Here is an 18,426-nt window from a genome sequence, read left to right on the forward strand (position 1 = left end):
TGTACAGTCTCCTTGGAGACAGCAGTGGGACCCAGTCACCGGGAGACTGTACAGTCTCCTTACAGACAGCAGTGTGAACCCAGTCACCGGGAGACTGTACAGTCTCCTTGGAGACAGCAGTGGGACCCACACAGACACCAGGAGACTGTACAGTCTGCCTACAGACAGCAGTGTGAACCCAATCACCGGGAGACTGAACAGTCTCCTTACAGACAGCAGTGGGACCCACACGGTCACCGGGAGACTGTACAGTCTCCTTACAGACAGCAGTGTGAACCCAGTCACCGGGAGACTGTACAGTCTCCTTACAGACAGCAGTGTGAACCCAGTCACCAGGAGACTGTACAGTCTCCTTACAGACAGCAGTGTGAACCCAGTCACCGGGAGGCTGTACAGTTTCCTTACAGAAAGCAGTGTGAACCCAGTCACCAGGAGACTGTACAGTCTCCTTACAGACAGCAGTGTGAACCCAGTCACCGGGAGACTGTACAGTTTCCTTACAGACAGCAGTGTGAACCCACACAGTCACCGGGAGACTGTACAGTCTCCTTACAGACAGCAGTGTGAACCCAGTCACCAGGAGACTGTACAGTCTCCTTACAGACAGCAGTGTGAACCACACAGTCACCGGGAGACTGTACAGTTTCCTTACAGACAGCAGTGTGAACCCAGTCACCAGGAGACTGTACAGTCTCCTTACAGACAGCAGTGTGAACCCAGTCACCGGGAGACTGTACAGTTTCCTTACAGACAGCAGTGTGAACCCAGTCACCAGGAGACTGTACAGTCTCCTTACAGACAGCGGTGTGAACCCAGTCACCAGGAGACTGTACAGTTTCCTTACAGACAGCAGTGTGAACCCAGTCACCGGGAGACTGTCCAGTCTCCTTACAGACAGCAGTGTGAACCCACACGGTCACCGGGAGACTGTACAGTCTCCTTACAGACAGCAGTGTGAACCACACAGTCACCGGGAGACTGTACAGTCTCCTTACAGACAGCAGTGTGAACCCAGTCACCAGGAGACTGTACAGTCTCCTTACAGACAGCAGTGTGAACCACACAGTCACCGGGAGACTGTACAGTTTCCTTACAGACAGCAGTGTGAACCCAGTCACTGGGAGACTGTACAGTCTCCTTACAGACAGCAGTGTGAACCCAGTCACCAGGAGACTGTACAGTTTCCTTACAGACAGCAGTGTGAACCCAGTCACCGGGAGACTGTACAGTTTCCTTACAGACAGCAGTGTGAACCCAGTCACTGGGAGACTGTACAGTCTCCTTACAGACAGCAGTGTGAACCCAGTCACCAGGAGACTGTACAGTTTCCTTACAGACAGCAGTGTGAACCCAGTCACTGGGAGACTGTACAGTCTCCTTACAGACAGCAGTGTGAACCACACAGTCACCGGGAGACTGTACAGTTTCCTTACAGACAGCAGTGTGAACCCAGTCACCAGGAGATTGTACAGTCTCCTTACAGACAGCAGTGTGAACCAAACAGTCACCGGGAGACTGTACAGTTTCCTTACAGACAGCAGTGTGAACACAGTCACCGGGAGACTGTACAGTCTCCTTACAGACAGCAGTGTGAACCCAGTCACCGGGAGACTGTACAGTCTCCTTACAGACAGCAGTGTGAACCCAGTCACCGGGAGACTGTACAGTCTCCTTACAGACAGCAGTGTGAACCCAGTCACCAGGAGACTGTACAGTCTCCTTACAGACAGCAGTGTGAACCCACACGGTCACCAGGAGACTGTACAGTCTCCTTACAGACAGCAGTGTGAATCCAGTCACCAGGAGACTGTACAGTCTCCTTACAGACAGCAGTGTGAACCCAGTCACTGGGAGACTGTACAGTCTCCTTACAGACAGCAGTGTGAACCCAGTCACCGGGAGACTGTACAGTCTCCTTACAAACAGCAGTGTGAACCCAGTCACCAGGAGACTGTACAGTCTCCTTACAGACAGCAGTGTGAACCCAGTCACCGGGAGACTGTACAGTCTCCTTACAGACAGCAGTGTGAACCCAGTCACCAGGAGACTGTACAGTCTCCTTACAGACAGCAGTGTGAACCCAGTCACCGGGAGACTGTACAGTCTCCTTACAAACAGCAGTGTGAACCCAGTCACCAGGAGACTGTACAGTCTCCTTACAGACAGCAGTGTGAACCCAGTCACCGGGAGACTGTACAGTCTCCTTACAGACAGCAGTGTGAACCCAGTCACCAGGAGACTGTACAGTCTCCTTACAGACAGCAGTATGCACCCAGTCACCGGGAGACTGTACAGTCTCCTTACAGACAGCAGTGTGAACCCAGTCACCGGGAGACTGTACAGTCTCCTTACAGACAGCAGTGTGAACCCAGTCACCAGGAGACTGTACAGTCTCCTTACAGACAGCAGTGTGAACCCACACGGTCACCAGGAGACTGTACAGTCTCCTTACAGACAGCAGTGTGAACCCAGTCACCAGCAGACTGTACAGTCTCCTTACAGACAGCAGTGTGAACCCAGTCACCGGGAGACTGTACAGTCTCCTTACAGACAGCAGTGTGAACCCACACGGTCACCGGGAGACTGTACAGTCTCCTTACAGACAGCAGTGTGAACCCAGTCACCGGGAAACTGTACAGTCTCCTTACAGACAGCAGTGTGAACCCAGTCACCGGGAGACTGTACAGTCTCCTTACAGACAGCAGTGTGAACCCAGTCACCAGGAGACTGTACAGTCTCCTTACAGACAGCAGTGTGAACCCAGTCACCGGGAGACTGTACAGTCTCCTTACAGACAGCAGTGTGAACCCAGTCACAGGGAGAATGTACAGTCTCCTTACATACAGCAGTGGGACCCACACGATGACTGGGAGACTGTACAGTCTCCTTACAGACAGCAGTGTGAACCCAGTCACAGGGAGACTGTACAGTCTCCTTACAGACAGCAGTGTGAACCCAGTCACCGGGAGACTGTACAGTCTCCTTAAAGACAGCAGTGTGAACCCAGTCACCAGGAGACTGTACAGTTTCCTTACAGACAGCAGTGTGAACCCAGTCACCGGGAGACTGTACAGTCTGCTTACAGACAGCAGTGTGAACCCAGTCACTGGGAGACTGTACAGTCTCCTTACAGACAACAGTGTGAACCCAGTCACCAGGAGACTGTACAGTCTCCTTGGAGACAGCAGTGGGACCCAGTCACCGGGAGACTGTACAGTCTCCTTACAGACAGCAGTGTGAACCCAGTCACCGGGAGACTGTACAGTCTCCTTACAGACAGCAGTGGGACCCACAGTCACTGGGAGACTGTATAGTCTCCTTACAGACAGCAGTGTGAACCCAGTCACTGGGAGACTGTACAGTCTCCTTACAGACAGCAGTGTGACACACACGATCACCGGGAGACTGTACAGTCTCCTTACAGACAGCAGTGTGAACCCAGTCACCGGGAGACTGTACAGTCTCCTTACCGACAGCGGTGTGAACCCAGTCACCAGGAGACTGTACAGTCTCCTTACATACAGCAGGTTGAACCCACACAGTCACCGGGAGACTGTACAGTTTCCTTACAGACGGCAGTATGAACCCAGTCACCAGGAGACTGTACAGTCTCCTTACAGACAGCAGTATGAACCCAGTCACCAGGAGACTGTACAGTTTCCTTACAGACAGCAGTGGGACCCACACGATCACCGGGAGACTGTACAGTCTCCTTACAGACAGCAGTGTGAACCCAGTCACCAGGAGACTGTACAGTCTCCTTACAGACAGCAGTGTGAACCCAGTCACCAGGAGACTGTACAGTCTCCTTACAGACAGCAGTGGGACCCACACAGTCACTGGAGTCTGTCGAAACTCCTTGCGGACAGCAATGGGGAATGTATCCTGGTAGGCATCGTTACACTAACTGCCTCGTTAGCATGCTGTAGAGAGCATCCAACAGGAGGTATAGAGAGAGACAGATGGTCAATTTTCCCAGTCTAGGATGTTTTGTCAGACTGGATTTTCCTCGGAGTGCAATCGTTATTTGGACATCGGCATACACAAAAGATGGGGTCAGCTTGTCTCTCGGCTGGACCTGTGCCAAGTCCACTGGGAACAACCTTAAAGACCTTCAGTTTAACCCTTTCCTGATCCAGCTCTTCCTCTGCACCCACTCTCAGATCCCCTTACCTCAAGGAGCAGACGATCTCGGTGAACTTTGGCCTTTCCCGCGGTTCGTAGGCCCAGCAGCGGGCCATCAGGTTGTAGAGAGTTGGGGGGCACATCTCTGGCTTCGGCAGACGGTCACCTCTCTCCAATACACCGATGACATCCCGGTTTTCCAACCAGAAGAAGGGTTGCTTCCCGAAGCTGAGGATCTCCCACATACACACCCCTGCAGACAAACAGGGAGGGAGTGAAGCATTACCCGGGGGATGGGGACACCCCACAGTAGTCAGACCAGCTACCCAGGGTGCTCATTGCTGGAGGTCCCCAATGGGAGTGGAGGCAGAACTTTCTTTGCAAGCCCCTTCCCTCACCCACCTCCTCCACCACCGCCACAGACAGGGGCACACCTCCGAGAGTGAAGTGTCTTCACACAGAGAGTGGATGATATCTAGAAAGGAGGAGGTGGGTGGAATCGGGCACTGTCATAACCATATACTAAGCTATTTAGCCCATCAGGTCTGCTCCACCATTTCATCATGGCTAATATATTATCCCTTCAAACCCATTCTCCTGTCTTCTCCCTGTAACCCATGATGCCCTGACTATCAAGAACCTATCAACCTCCGCTTTAAATATCCCCAATGACTCGGCCTCCACAGCTGTCTGTGGCAATGAGTTCCACAGATCCATCGCCCTCTGGCTAAAGAAATTTCCCCTCTATTCTGAATTTGTGCTCTCTGGTCCTCGAAACCCCCCCCCCCCACTATAGGAAACACCTTCTCCACATCCACTCTATCCAGGCCTTTCATTGTTCAATAGGTTTCAATGAGATCCCTCCCATTCTAGTGGGTATCAACTCAGAGCCATCGAACACCCAAAACGTCGACTGTACTTATTTCTGGCCTGCTGAGTTCCTCCAGTGTTTTCAGTGTGTTGCTCGGATTTCCAGCGTCTGCAGATTTTCTCACGCTCCTCATACCTTAACCCTTTCAGTTCCAGAACCTCCTCTGGACCCTCGCCAATGTCAGCACATTCTATCTTAAATAAGGAGCCCAAGACTGCTCACACCATTTTGGAGATAGTTAGACAGAAACACATTCAGAAGGACAGGGTCCTAATGCGGGAATTGGGACATTGTAGATGGGGGATGCAACTGGCAGGGACTGATTGGCTGAAGAGCGTTTTTGTGTGGTTTCATTCCTGGCAGAGACTGAAGGGTCACCCCGGAGGGATGACCCTGCAACACATACTCACCAAACATCCAGACGTCACTGGCAGAGGTAAACCGCCTGAAGTTAATGGACTCCGGTGCCATCCATTTAATTGGCATCCTGGTCACTGATGCTGTGGGAGATATGAAGATTTCATGAGTAATACAGCGACGCACGAAGAGGACAGTTACCCTCTTCGCACCCAGGGTCAAGGTTCAATGACACATGAGGGAGTTGTATCCATGGCACCCAAGGTTAAGGGTTAGTGATGGGACACAGTTACTGTGGGCACCAAAGGTCAAGGATTAGTAACCAAGGAATTGTTATTATGGACTCCGAGAGTCAAAGGTCAGTTCTGCGGACACTGAAACTCAAGTGTCAGGGATGGGTGCAGTTTCCGCAGGTATCCAGGGATTCAAGAGTCAGTGACAGGTAATAATTGTCGTTGATAATGGGGGTTATATTTCAGTGACAGGGGCAGTTGCAGTGGACAGCGAAGGCCACGGGCTGTTCCCCTACCTTTGTAGTAATTGTCCTCTTCAATGTAACGCGAGAGACCAAAATCCCCCAGCTTCAGTAAGGTCGGTGAGGTCACCATAACATTTCGCACGGCAATATCACTGTGGGAGAGCAGAAGGGTTAACTCCAGCAATGGGGAACGGGGAGCAGGAGGCACAGTAGGACCATAAGATATAGGAGCAGATTTAGGCCATTTGGCCCATCTAATCTTCTCCATCATTTCATCATGGCTGCTCCAATTTCCTCTCAGCCCCAGTCTCCTGCCTCTCCCCATAACCCATCATGCCCTGGCTAAACAAGAATCTATCAACCTGGCTTAAATATACTGAATCACTTGCCCTCTACAGCTGCCTGTGGCAATGAATTCTACAGATTCACCACTCTCTGGCTAAAGAAATTCCTCCTCATCCCCACTCTAAATGGATGCCCCTCTAATCTGGCCTTTAGCTCTCCCACCACAGGATGGTGGAGGGGGGAGTCAGATGAAACCAAACACCACATCAAGACTGAAATCTGTCATGTTCCAGAATCCTACAGCACAGGTGAAGGTCCCTTGGCACAACTGGTCCAACCCGATCAAGAAGTCCACCTGAGTTGGGCTCCTTTGCCTGTGCGGGGCCCACATTCCTCTAAACCAGGGGTTCCGAACCTTCTTTATGCCTTGCACCCCTACCATTAACTGAGGAGTCCACGGACCCCAGGTTGGAAACCCCTGCTCTAAATCCATCTCTGAACTAATTTTGATGTATCTGCCTCAAACGCTTCCTTGAGTCTAGTTCCAGATACTGACCACTGTCAAGGTGAAAAAGTTGCCTCTCAGATCCCTATTAAATCGCTCTCCTCTCATGCTAAACCTCTGCCACTAGACCACTGGAAAATGACGCTGGTGAGATAGTAATGGGGAACAAAGAAGTGGCAGATGAACTGATTAAGTGTTTTGCATCAGCCTTCACTCTGGAAGGCACTGGTATAGCAGAAGTTCAAGAGTATCAAGGGGCATTTGCTATTATTAGGGAGATGCTGCTTGGGGAGCTGAAAGGACGGAATGTGGACAAGTCACCTGGACCAGATGGACTACATCCTGGGACTCTGAAAGAGGTGCCTGAAGAAACTGAGGGGGCATTAGTAATGATCTCTCTGGAATAGTGCCAGAGGACTGGAAAATTGCAAATGTCACTCCACTCTTTAAGAAAGGAGCGAGGCAGCAGAAGAAAGGAAATAATAGGCCAGTGAGTCTAACTTCAGTTAATGGGTCGATGTTGGAGTTATTAAGGTTGAGGTTTTGGGGTACTTGGAGACCAAAGTCAGCATGGTTTCCTTAAGGGAAAGTCTTGCCTGACAAATGGTGAGAAGGTGGGGGAGTGGGACTAAATGGGAGAATGGATCAGCTCATGACCAAATGGCAGAGCAGACTTGATGGGCTGAATGGCTGACTTCTGCTGCTTTGTCTTATGGTCAAATCTGTTGGAATGCTTTAAAGAAGTAACAAGCAGGATAGATGGTGGATGTTGTGTACTTGGATTTTCAGAAGGCTTTTGACAAGGTGCCACACATGAGGCCGCTTAACAAGCTACGAGCCCATGGAATTCTAGCATGGATAAAACAGCGGCTGATTGGCAGGAGGCAAAGAGTGGGAATAAAGGGAGCCTTTTCTGGCTGGCTGTTGGTGACTAGTGTTGTTCCACAGGTGTTGGTGTTGGAACCGACCCTTTTTACGTTATGTGTCAATGACTTGGAAGGTGGAGTTGATAGCACTGTGGCAAAGTTTGCGGACAATACAAAGATAGGCAGGTAGTTTTGAGGAAGTAGAGAGGCTACAGAAGGATCTAGGTGAGTTAGGAGAACTTTACCCTCCTCAGCTCTGTCTGGAATGGCTGGCTTGTATTTTCTGAGGATATTCCAATGACCAGGCAGGAAATACTAAATGTGGCAGAGCCACCTGGGAGAGATCAGACATCACAGGAAAATAAGTTTGCAAGAAAGAATGGGCAGGAGGTGGGATCCAGATGAGGATTTGGTTCAGAGGGTGGCATAGCAACGTAACGATTAGTAACACTTCACAGCAAGAGCAACCTGTGTTCAGTACCCACTGCTGTCAATAAGGAGGTTGGATGTTCTCCCTGTGACTGTGTAGGTTTCCCCTGGATGTTCCATTTCCCTCCCAAGTGCCAAAGATGTACAGGTTAGTGTTGGGAAGCTGTGACCACACTATGTTGGCACTGGAAACATGGCGAAACTTGCTGGCTGCCCCCACCCCAGCGCTTTGGACCGTGATGTCTTTGACACAAAGCATGTATGTGTGACATATCAAAGTAATCTCTCTTTACTTTCGGTGGGTAATTGAAATAGTTTAAATTCTGGAATAAAGCCACAGAACAGCACATAAACACGCCTTATTTGCTGTCAAGCTGATCTCTTAATCCGCCTGGTCCTATCAACCTGCACCCGGACCGGAGTCCACCGTATCCCTCCCATCCAAGTCACTATCCAAATCTCTCTGAAGTATTGAAGTTGAACCACCACTTCCGGTTGCAGCTGATTCCACAATCTCACCACACTCTGAGTGAAGAAGATCCTCCTTATGTTGTCCCTAAGCACCTTTCACCCTTAACCCATGACCTCTAGTTCCAGTCTCACCCAACCTCAGTGGAAAAAGCCTGCTTCGATCTATACCTCTCATAATTTGTAAACCTCCCCAAATCTCCGCTCATTCTCCTACGCTCCAGGGAATAAAGTCCTAGCCTATTCAAACTTTCCCTATAACTCAGGACCTCGTCCTGGCAACATTCTTGTTAATTTTCTCCGCACTTTTCCAATCTTATTTACATCTTTCCTGTAGTTAAGTGATCAAAACTGCACACAATACTTCAAATTAAGCCTCACCAACATCTCATACAACTTCAACATTACATCCCAACTCCCGCACTCAGTACATTGATTAATGAAGGCCGAGGTGCCAAAAGCTTTCTTTATAACCCTCTCCACCTGTGACGCCACTTTCAATCGTCATCAATTAGTTCTCCGTGTCCCTCAGATCTGATCCCTCTTATTTGAAGGTACCCCATGGACTCACCGATGGACAACTTTCACTCCCTCCAGGTAGGCAAGGGCTTTGGATATCTGCCAGGAGTAATCCACCAGCGTGACCACATCAAGTGAGGCTTTGTTTGTGGTCAGGTATCCTTCCAGCTGGGTTTAAAACAAAGCACATTGTACAGTAATCAGCTGCAGGATATCAGCGAGCCCAGAAGCCGGGGATGGGGAGCTAACTGCAGCTTTATTCATTGTGGAGGACCTGCCTTCTCCACCACTGGCCCTTCACAGCTGGACATAATGATGTCATTGAAAGGGTAAAATGATCACCTCCCACCCTTCTTATGGGACAGTTCGAGATGAATAATGGTAACCAAATCCCACAAAATAAATGATGAGCTCAATATTTTCATCAGGCAACCCTCCCTCAGTGCCTGTCCTCCCACAGTGACCCTCCCTCAGTGCCTGTCCTCCCACAGTGACCCTCCCTGTACCTGTCCTCCCACAGTGACCCTCCCTCAGTGCCTGTCCTCCCACAGTGACCCTCCCTCAGTACGTCCTCCCACAGTGACCCTCCCTGTACCTGTCCTCCCACAGTGACCCTCCCTCAGTGCCTGTCCTCCCACAGTGACCCTCCCTCAGTACCTGTCCTCCCACAGTGACCCTCCCTCAGTGCCTGTCCTCCCACAGTGACCCCCCCTCAGTACCTGTCCTCCCACAGTGACCCTCCCTCAGTGCCTGTCCTCCCACAGTGACCCTCCCTCAGTACCTGTCCTCCCACAGTGACCCTCCCTGTACCTGTCCTCCCACAGTGACCCTCCCTCAGTACCTGTCCTCCCACAGTGACCCTCCCTCAGTACCTGTTCTCCCACAGTGACCCTCCCTCAGTGCCTGTCCTCCCACAGTGACCCTCCCTCAGTACCTGTCCTCCCACAGTGACCCCCCCCTCAGTGCCTGTCCTCCCACAGTGACCCTCCCTCAGTACCTGTTCTCCCACAGTGACCCTCCCTCAGTGCCTGTCCTCCCACAGTGACCCTCCCTCAGTACCTGTCCTCCCACAGTGACCCCCCCCTCAGTGCCTGTCCTCCCACAGTGACCCTCCCTCAGTACCTGTCCTCCCACAGTGACCCTCCCTCGGTGCCTGTCCCCCCACAGTGACCCTCCCTCAGTACCTGTCCTCCCACAGACCCTCCCTCAGTGCCTGTCCCCCCACAGTGACCCTCCCTCAGTACCTGTCCTCCCACAGTGACCCTCCCTCAGTGCCTGTCCTCCCACAGTGACCCTCCCTGTACCTGTCCTCCCACAGTGACCCTCCCTCAGTGCCTGTCCCCCCACAGTGACCCTCCCTCAGTACCTGTCCCCCCACAGTGACCCTCCCTCAGTGCCTGTCCTCCCACAGTGACCCTCTCTCAGTGCCTGTCCTCCCACAGTGACCCTCCCTCAGTACGTCCTCCCACAGTGACCCTCCCTGTACCTGTCCTCCCACAGTGACCCTCCCTCAGTGCCTGTCCTCCCACAGTGACCCTCCCTCAGTACCTGTCCTCCCACAGTGACCCTCCCTCAGTGCCTGTCCTCCCACAGTGACCCTCCCTCAGTACCTGTCCTCCCACAGTGACCCTCCCTCAGTGCCTGTCCTCCCACAGTGACCCTCCCTCAGTACCTGTCCTCCCACAGTGACCCTCCCTGTACCTGTCCTCCCACAGTGACCCTCCCTCAGTACCTGTCCTCCCACAGTGACCCCCCCCTCAGTGCCTGTCCTCCCACAGTGACCCTCCCTCAGTACCTGTCCTCCCACAGTGACCCTCCCTCGGTGCCTGTCCCCCCACAGTGACCCTCCCTCAGTACCTGTCCTCCCACAGACCCTCCCTCAGTGCCTGTCCCCCCACAGTGACCCTCCCTCAGTACCTGTCCTCCCACAGTGACCCTCCCTCAGTGCCTGTCCTCCCACAGTGACCCTCCCTCAGTGCCTGTCCTCCCACAGTGACCCTCCCTCAGTACCTGTCCTCCCACAGTGACCCTCCCTCAGTGCCTGTCCCCCCACAGTGACCCTCCCTCAGTACCTGTCCCCCCACAGTGACCCTCCCTCAGTGCCTGTCCTCCCACAGTGACCCTCTCTCAGTGCCTGTCCTCCCACAGTGACCCTCCCTCAGTACGTCCTCCCACAGTGACCCTCCCTGTACCTGTCCTCCCACAGTGACCCTCCCTCAGTGCCTGTCCTCCCACAGTGACCCTCCCTCAGTACCTGTCCTCCCACAGTGACCCTCCCTCAGTGCCTGTCCTCCCACAGTGACCCTCCCTCAGTACCTGTCCTCCCACAGTGACCCTCCCTCAGTGCCTGTCCTCCCACAGTGACCCTCCCTCAGTACCTGTCCTCCCACAGTGACCCTCCCTGTACCTGTCCTCCCACAGTGACCCTCCCTCAGTACCTGTTCTCCCACAGTGACCCTCCCTCAGTGCCTGTCCTCCCACAGTGACCCTCCCTCAGTACCTGTCCTCCCACAGTGACCCCCCCCTCAGTGCCTGTCCTCCCACAGTGACCCTCCCTCAGTACCTGTTCTCCCACAGTGACCCTCCCTCAGTGCCTGTCCTCCCACAGTGACCCTCCCTCAGTACCTGTCCTCCCACAGTGACCCCCCCCTCAGTGCCTGTCCTCCCACAGTGACCCTCCCTCAGTACCTGTCCTCCCACAGTGACCCTCCCTCGGTGCCTGTCCCCCCACAGTGACCCTCCCTCAGTACCTGTCCTCCCACAGACCCTCCCTCAGTGCCTGTCCCCCCACAGTGACCCTCCCTCAGTACCTGTCCTCCCACAGTGACCCTCCCTCAGTGCCTGTCCTCCCACAGTGACCCTCCCTCAGTGCCTGTCCTCCCACAGTGACCCTCCCTCAGTACCTGTCCTCCCACAGTGACCCTCCCTCAGTGCCTGTCCCCCCACAGTGACCCTCCCTCAGTACCTGTCCTCCCACAGTGACCCTCCCTCAGTGCCTGTCCTCCCACAGTGAGCCCCCCTCAGTACCTGTCCTCCCACAGTGACCCCTCCTCAGTGCCTGTCCCCCCACAGTGACCCTCCCTGTGCCTGTCCTCCCACAGTGACCCTCCCTCAGTACCTGTCCTCCCACAGTGACCCTCCCTCAGTGCCTGTCCTCCCACAGTGACCCTCCCTCAGTGCCTGTCCCCCCACAGTGACCCTCCCTCAGTACCTGTCCTCCCACAGTGACCCTCCCTCAGTACCTGTCCTCCCACAGTGACCCTCCCTCAGTGCCTGTCCTCCCACAGTGACCCTCCCTCTACAGAGCATCTCCCCACTCTACTTAATAAAACCGGAAGACACAGGGGCAGAATCAGGCTATTCAGTTCATTTGAGTCTGCTCCACCATTCCATCATGGCTGATTTATTATCCCTCTCAACCCTGTTCTCCTGCCTTCTCCCTGTAATCTTTGATGCCTAGAAGTATTAACCTCTGTTTTAAATATTCCCACTGACCTGGCCCCACAGCCACCTGTGGCAGAGAATTCCACAGACTCACCACCCTCTGTCTAAAGAAATTCCTCTTCATCTTTGCGCTAAATAGATGTTTGTCTATTCTGAGTTTGTACCTTCTGGTCCTAGACTCTGCCACTACAGGAAACAACATCTACAGATCCACTCCACTGAGGCATTTCAATGAGATTCCCTCATCATTCTTCTAACCAGCAGTGAGTACAGCCAGGAGCCATCAAACACTCCTCATACATTAACGCTTCCATTCTCAGGATCAATCTGTGAACCTCCTAAGCAACATCCCCAATGCCAGCACATCTTGTCTTACACAAGGGGCCAAAGACTGCTCACAGTACTACAAGTGTGTTCTGTCCAATGCCATATAAAGCCTCAGCATCGCATCCCTGCTCTTGTACTCTAGACCTCTTGAAATGAATGCTAACATGGCATTTGCCTTCCTCACCACTGACTCAACCTGCAAGTTAATTTCAGTGTTCTGCACAAGGACTCTCAAGTCCCTTTGCATCTCATATATTTGGATTTTCTCCCCATTTAGAGAATAGTCTACACATTTATTTCAACTACCAAAGTGCATGACCATGCATTTTCCAACATTGTATTCCATTTGCCACTTTCTTGCCCATTCTCCTAATCTGTCTAAGTCTTTTTGCAGTCTACCTGTTTTCTCAACACTACCTGCCCCCCCCCACCAATCTTTGTATCATTTACAAATTTGGCAACAAAGCCATCTATTCCATCATCTAAATCATTCATAAACAAAAGTGGTCCCAACACCAACCCCTGTGGAACACCACTAGTCACTGGAAGCCAACCAGAAAAGTATATTTTCATTCCTAGTTGCTGTTTCCTACCAATCAGCCAATGCTCTAACCATGCCAGTAACTTTGCTGTAATACCATAGGCTCTTACCTTGGTAAGCAGCCTCATGTGTGGCACCTTGTCAAAGGCCTTCTGAAAGGCCAAATATACAACATCCACTGCATTCCCTTTATCTATCCGACTTGTAATATCCTCAAAGAATTCCAACAGGTCTTCAGACAATATTTTCCCTGAAGGACTTTGCCCAATCTTGTCCTATGTTACCAAATACTCCACAACCTCATCCTTCACAATTGATTCCAAAATCTTCCCAACCATTGAGGTCAAGCGAACTGGTCTGTAATTTCCTTTTTGCTGCCTTCCTCCTTTCTTAAAGAATGGAGTAACATTTTTAATTTTCCGGTCCTCTGGCACCATGCCACAGTCCAACGCACTTTTGAAAGATCATTAGTAATGTGCCCACAATCTTTACCGCTATCACTTTCAGGACCCTAGGGTGCTGTTCATTTGGAATGGGTGACTCATGTATCCATAGATGTATCAGCTTTTTGAGCACCTCTCCCTTGTAGTAGTAACTGTACACACTGCTCTTCCCTCACACCCTTCAACATCTGGCACACTGCCGGTGTCTTCCACAGTGAAGACAGATGCAAAATACTCATTTAGGAGGCAAAGACTGGGAATAAAGGGAACCTTTTCTACTTGGCTGCCAGTGACTAGTGGTGTTCCACAGGGGTCTGTGTAGGGACTGATCCTTTGGTGTTATATGTCAATTATTTTGAAGATGGAATTGATGGCTTTGTTGCAAAGTTTGTGGATGATGTGAAGTTTGAAGGGGTAGGCAGTATTGAGGCTAGATAAATAATAATGGGGGATAAGGAGATGGCAGATGAACTAAATGATACCCCCCTCCTGGAATCCAGCACCAACCCTATCACCATCCAGGGATGAGCAATAAATACTGGCTTGGCTGGCGGATGTCCATATCCTGTGAATGAATAAATAAAAAAAAACAATTTTCCCAATCCACCTGCATATTGAAATCCCCAATGACTATTGTAACATTGCCCTTTTGGTGTACACTTTCTATCTCCCATTGTGGAGAGGATATTTCTTTCCTCAAAATTGAGGAGCAACCTTTTAGGACAGAGGTAAGGAGAAATTTTCTGAACTGGAGAGTACTGAATCTGAGGAATGCTCTACTCCGAATGTGGTGGAGGCTGAGTCCGTGTGTATATTTATGGTGGAAGTTGATCATTTCCTGGTCGGTCAGGGCATTAAAGGAAAAGGTGACAAGGCAAGTATATGGGATTGAATAGAGTCCAAGATCAGCCATAATGGATGGCGGAGCAGACTCGATGGGCTGAATGGCCTAAATCTGTTCCTACGTCTTATGGCCATACCTGCCCCAGTAGAGATCCCAATGATCTATAAACCTGAGCCACTGCTCCCCCCAGCACCAGTTCTTCAGCCACACATTCACCTGGCAAACCATCCTGTTCTTACCCTCACTAGCATGGGCCACAGGCAACAATCCAGAGATTGCTACCGTGGAGGTCCTGCTTCTCAGCTTTCTACCTGGCTCCTTAAAACCTATCTTCAGGACTTCCTCATCTTGTCTTCCTATGTCATTGGTGCTAATACATACCAAGATTTCAGGCTACTCCCCCTCACCCTTGGGAATGCCAAGGACATCATCGATACTGGTACCAAGGAGGCCTCACACTGGGTGTCTCTATCGTGCCTACTGAACCTAGCCCCTGTTCCTCTGACTAAAGAATCTTCCATCAACACTGTAGTTGTCTCCACCTCTTCACTCTTCTGAGACCAGCAACAGAATCAGTGCCAAAGACTCGGTCACCGAGTCTCTCTCTTGGTAGGTTGTCTCCCTCAATAGCATCTAGCTATATTCTTGCAACTGAAGGGAAAGGCCCAGGTGTACTCTGCACTGTCTGTGCATTTCCCTCCTTCCCCTGACAGTCACCCAGTTACCAGTCTCCTCAATTCAGAGAAACTGATATGAAAATCTACCTTTAAAACTTCCAACGATGCCTTGAATAAAAAGTAGGGTTTTTTTATGTGCCCCTGGACTGTTCTACTCAGAGAAAACTGGCTCAAAGCTCTGTCTGTTAAACCTTGAATGTGGACCTGACTGAAAGGTGTTCTTTTAGGCACTGCCTCTGGCTGATTGGTCACTCCTCAGCTCAGAGAAACTGCTGCTCCGATTAACAAGCCGCTCTGTTTATGCATCCCCGGTGTGCATTGTCCAGTTTATATTCTAGTCCTCTGGAAATTAATGCTAACATCGCATTTGGCTTCCTCACCACCAGCTCAAACTGCAAATTAGCCTCCGGGGAATCCTACATAGGAACTCCAAGTCCCTTTACACCTCAGGTTTTTGAATTTTCTCTCCATTTAGAGGCTTTTGTTCCTTCTGCCGAAGTGCATGACCACACACTTCCCCACACTGTATTCCATCTGCCACTTCTTTGCCCATTCTCCTCATCTGTCTCACCACCCAGACAAGGCTCTTTTCTCGCTGCTGCCATCAGGTAGAAGGTACAGGAGCCTTAGGACTCACAGCACCAGGTTCAAGAACAGTTACTACCCTCAGCCATTAGGCTGAGGAACAAAAGAGGGTAGTTATACTCATTTAAGGACTCCTTTATCATTTGCTATTTCATGCTTGTTATTTATTGCTAATTATTTAATATCTGCATTTGCTCATTGCTTACAGTTTACAGTTCCTGCTGTTTACAGTTTTCCAGTCTTCCGGAACCATGCCAGAATCTAGTGATTCTTGAAAGATTAATAATGCCTCCACAATCTCTTTAACCACAACTTTCACCACCTGGGGTGTATACCATCTGGTCTAGGTGACTGATCTACCTTCAGACCTTTCAGTTTCCCAAGAACCTTCTTCCTAGTAATGGCAACTTCACACACTTCTGACCCCTGACACTCTCGAATTTCCTTCATACTGCTAGTGTCTTCCACAGTGCTGACACAAAGTACATTAAGTTTATCCACAATTTCTTTGTCTTCTATTCTTATCCCTTCAGTGACACTTTCCAGTGGTTAGATATCTACCTCATCTCTCTTTTACTCTTTATATACCTGAGACAAGTACATATTTACATATATTTGGCTAGCTTACTTTCATTATTCATCTTTTTCTCATTAATTCCACATTGTGAGTCTCCCTCAGCACTGCCCCTCCAACATTATGTCTTTCCCACAGGGTCTCTCCTGGGGTGGGGCATGAATTTCTCAGCTGCCCACACTTCCCCTCTCACCTCTCCATAAGGACACAACTCCATGATTAGCCAGGCTGGCTCCTCTTCGATCATCCCGATGAGTTTGACGAGATTAGGATGGTCCAGAGGCTGCATGATCACTAGGAAGGGAAGTGTAGGAGGTCAGACACAAAGCGCCCAACTACTGGAGAGTTGCAACAAAGCAGCTTCCATATTTTGCAGATAGAGTCATAGAAAAGTACAGCACTGAAACAGGCCATTCAGCCCATCTAGGCCATGCCAAACCAGTAAAGTGCCTACTCACATTGACCTGCACCCATACCCCTTCCAAACTTCTCTTAAATGTTGAGGTCGAGCTCGCATGCTCCAATTGTGCTGGCAATCATTCCACACTCTTATTGTTCTTTGAGTGAAGCGGTTTCCCCTCATGTTTCCCCTAAACATTTCACCTGAACCCTTGTCATAGTCCCACCCAACCTCAGTAGCAAAAGCCTGCTTTCATTTACCCCATCTATTCCCCTCACGTTTGTAGACCTCTACCAAATCTCCTCTCAAACTTCTACATTCTGGCAAATAAAGTCCTAACCTACAAACACAATAAATTCTGCAAATGCCAGAAATTCAAAGCAACACACACACACACACACAGACACAGTGTTGGAGGAACTCAGCAGGTCAGACAGCATCTATGGAAATGAATGAACAGTCAACATTTAAGGCCAAGACCCTTCATCAGAACTGAGAGGGAACAAGCAAGATGCCTTAATTAAAAGGTGGGGGGAGGAGGAGGGCAAATGCTAGGTGAAATGTGATGGGGTCTTTCACGTCCAGCCTTCGACCTTTCCCACCCACTTGGCTACATCTATCACCTTCCAGCGAGCCTCTTTCCCCTGCTCCCACTTTTTAATTCGAGTATCTTTCCCCTTCCCTCTCAGTCCAGAACAAAGGTCTCGGCCCAAAATGTCAACTGTTTACTCTTTCCACAGATGCTGCCTGACCTGCTGAGTTTCTCCAGTGCTCTGTGTGTTGCTTTAAGTTCGAACCTATTCAAACCTTCCTTGCAACGCAGTTGCAGCAACAGATGATAGACAGCAGACCTTTTGGATTAAGTATAAAACATAGAACAGTCCAGCACCATACAGGCCCACCATATTGTGCAGTCCTTTGAACCTAACCATCCGCTCTGTTTTTCTAACATCCATTTGCCTATCCACAAGTCTCTTAAATATCCCTAATCTTTGCCACCACCCCTGTGTAAAAAACCTAATGCTGACATCCCCTCTATACTTTCCTCCACACACCTCAGAATTACGCCCCCTCATTTTAGCCATTTCCGTCCTGGGAAGAAGTCTCTGACCGTCCACTCCATCTATGGCTTATCTTATAACCTCTATCAGGCCACTTCTTATCTGCCTTCCCTCCAAACAATAACACCTCAGCTCGCTCAACCTATCTTCGTAAGACATGCTGTCGAATCCAGGCAGCATGCTGGTCAACTCCCTTCATCTGAACCCTCAGTCAGTCTGCCTCAACCAGAAATGTTGACTCTGTATTTTCCTCCACAGATGTTCCTTGACCCACTGCGATTGTGTCTCCATTGTCCGGAGAGGGAGACCGCTGAGGCATTGATGAAGATTTGTCTACGTGAACCAGTAACTCTATTCGTCTGCCCACAGGACCCCGAGTTCCTCCAGTGTTCAGTGTTTTGCCCAGTGCCAAGTGATCCTTACGGCCTTCCACAAGGAACTTCTCCTTGGTCTCGTAGGTGCAGTCACTTTTACAGGTCTTCACCGCTACCGCCAGCTGCTCGCCTCTCTGTGGAGGGAGACAATAAGTAAATTTATTATTGAAGCTCGTATACATCACCACATAGATCCTGAGATTCCTCTTCTTGCAGGCATTCACAGGAAAGAAAAGAAAGACAAGAGAATTTA

General features: G+C 50.5%; 1 protein-coding gene across 5 annotated transcripts in view; it reads right to left on the minus strand.

Moving 5' to 3' along the window:
* The window catches only part of ptk2ba (protein tyrosine kinase 2 beta, a), a 247,775-nt gene that overhangs the window by 47,055 nt on the left and 182,294 nt on the right, over positions 1 to 18,426 (minus strand). For all 5 annotated transcript variants that reach the window (XM_059985434.1, XM_059985435.1, XM_059985437.1 and 2 more), the window contains exons 16-21: positions 18,223 to 18,307; positions 16,532 to 16,632; positions 8,956 to 9,071; positions 5,883 to 5,983; positions 5,407 to 5,496; positions 4,174 to 4,378 (exon numbers count right to left, since the gene is read on the minus strand). In XM_059985434.1, the coding sequence (XP_059841417.1) occupies positions 4,174 to 4,378; positions 5,407 to 5,496; positions 5,883 to 5,983; positions 8,956 to 9,071; positions 16,532 to 16,632; positions 18,223 to 18,307 (698 nt within the window). The remainder of the gene's footprint in view (positions 1 to 4,173; positions 4,379 to 5,406; positions 5,497 to 5,882; positions 5,984 to 8,955; positions 9,072 to 16,531; positions 16,633 to 18,222; positions 18,308 to 18,426) is intronic.

The sequence above is a fragment of the Hypanus sabinus genome, chromosome 12, assembly GCF_030144855.1.
Source record: "Hypanus sabinus isolate sHypSab1 chromosome 12, sHypSab1.hap1, whole genome shotgun sequence".
In the NCBI taxonomy this organism is placed as follows: Eukaryota; Metazoa; Chordata; class Chondrichthyes; order Myliobatiformes; family Dasyatidae; genus Hypanus; species Hypanus sabinus.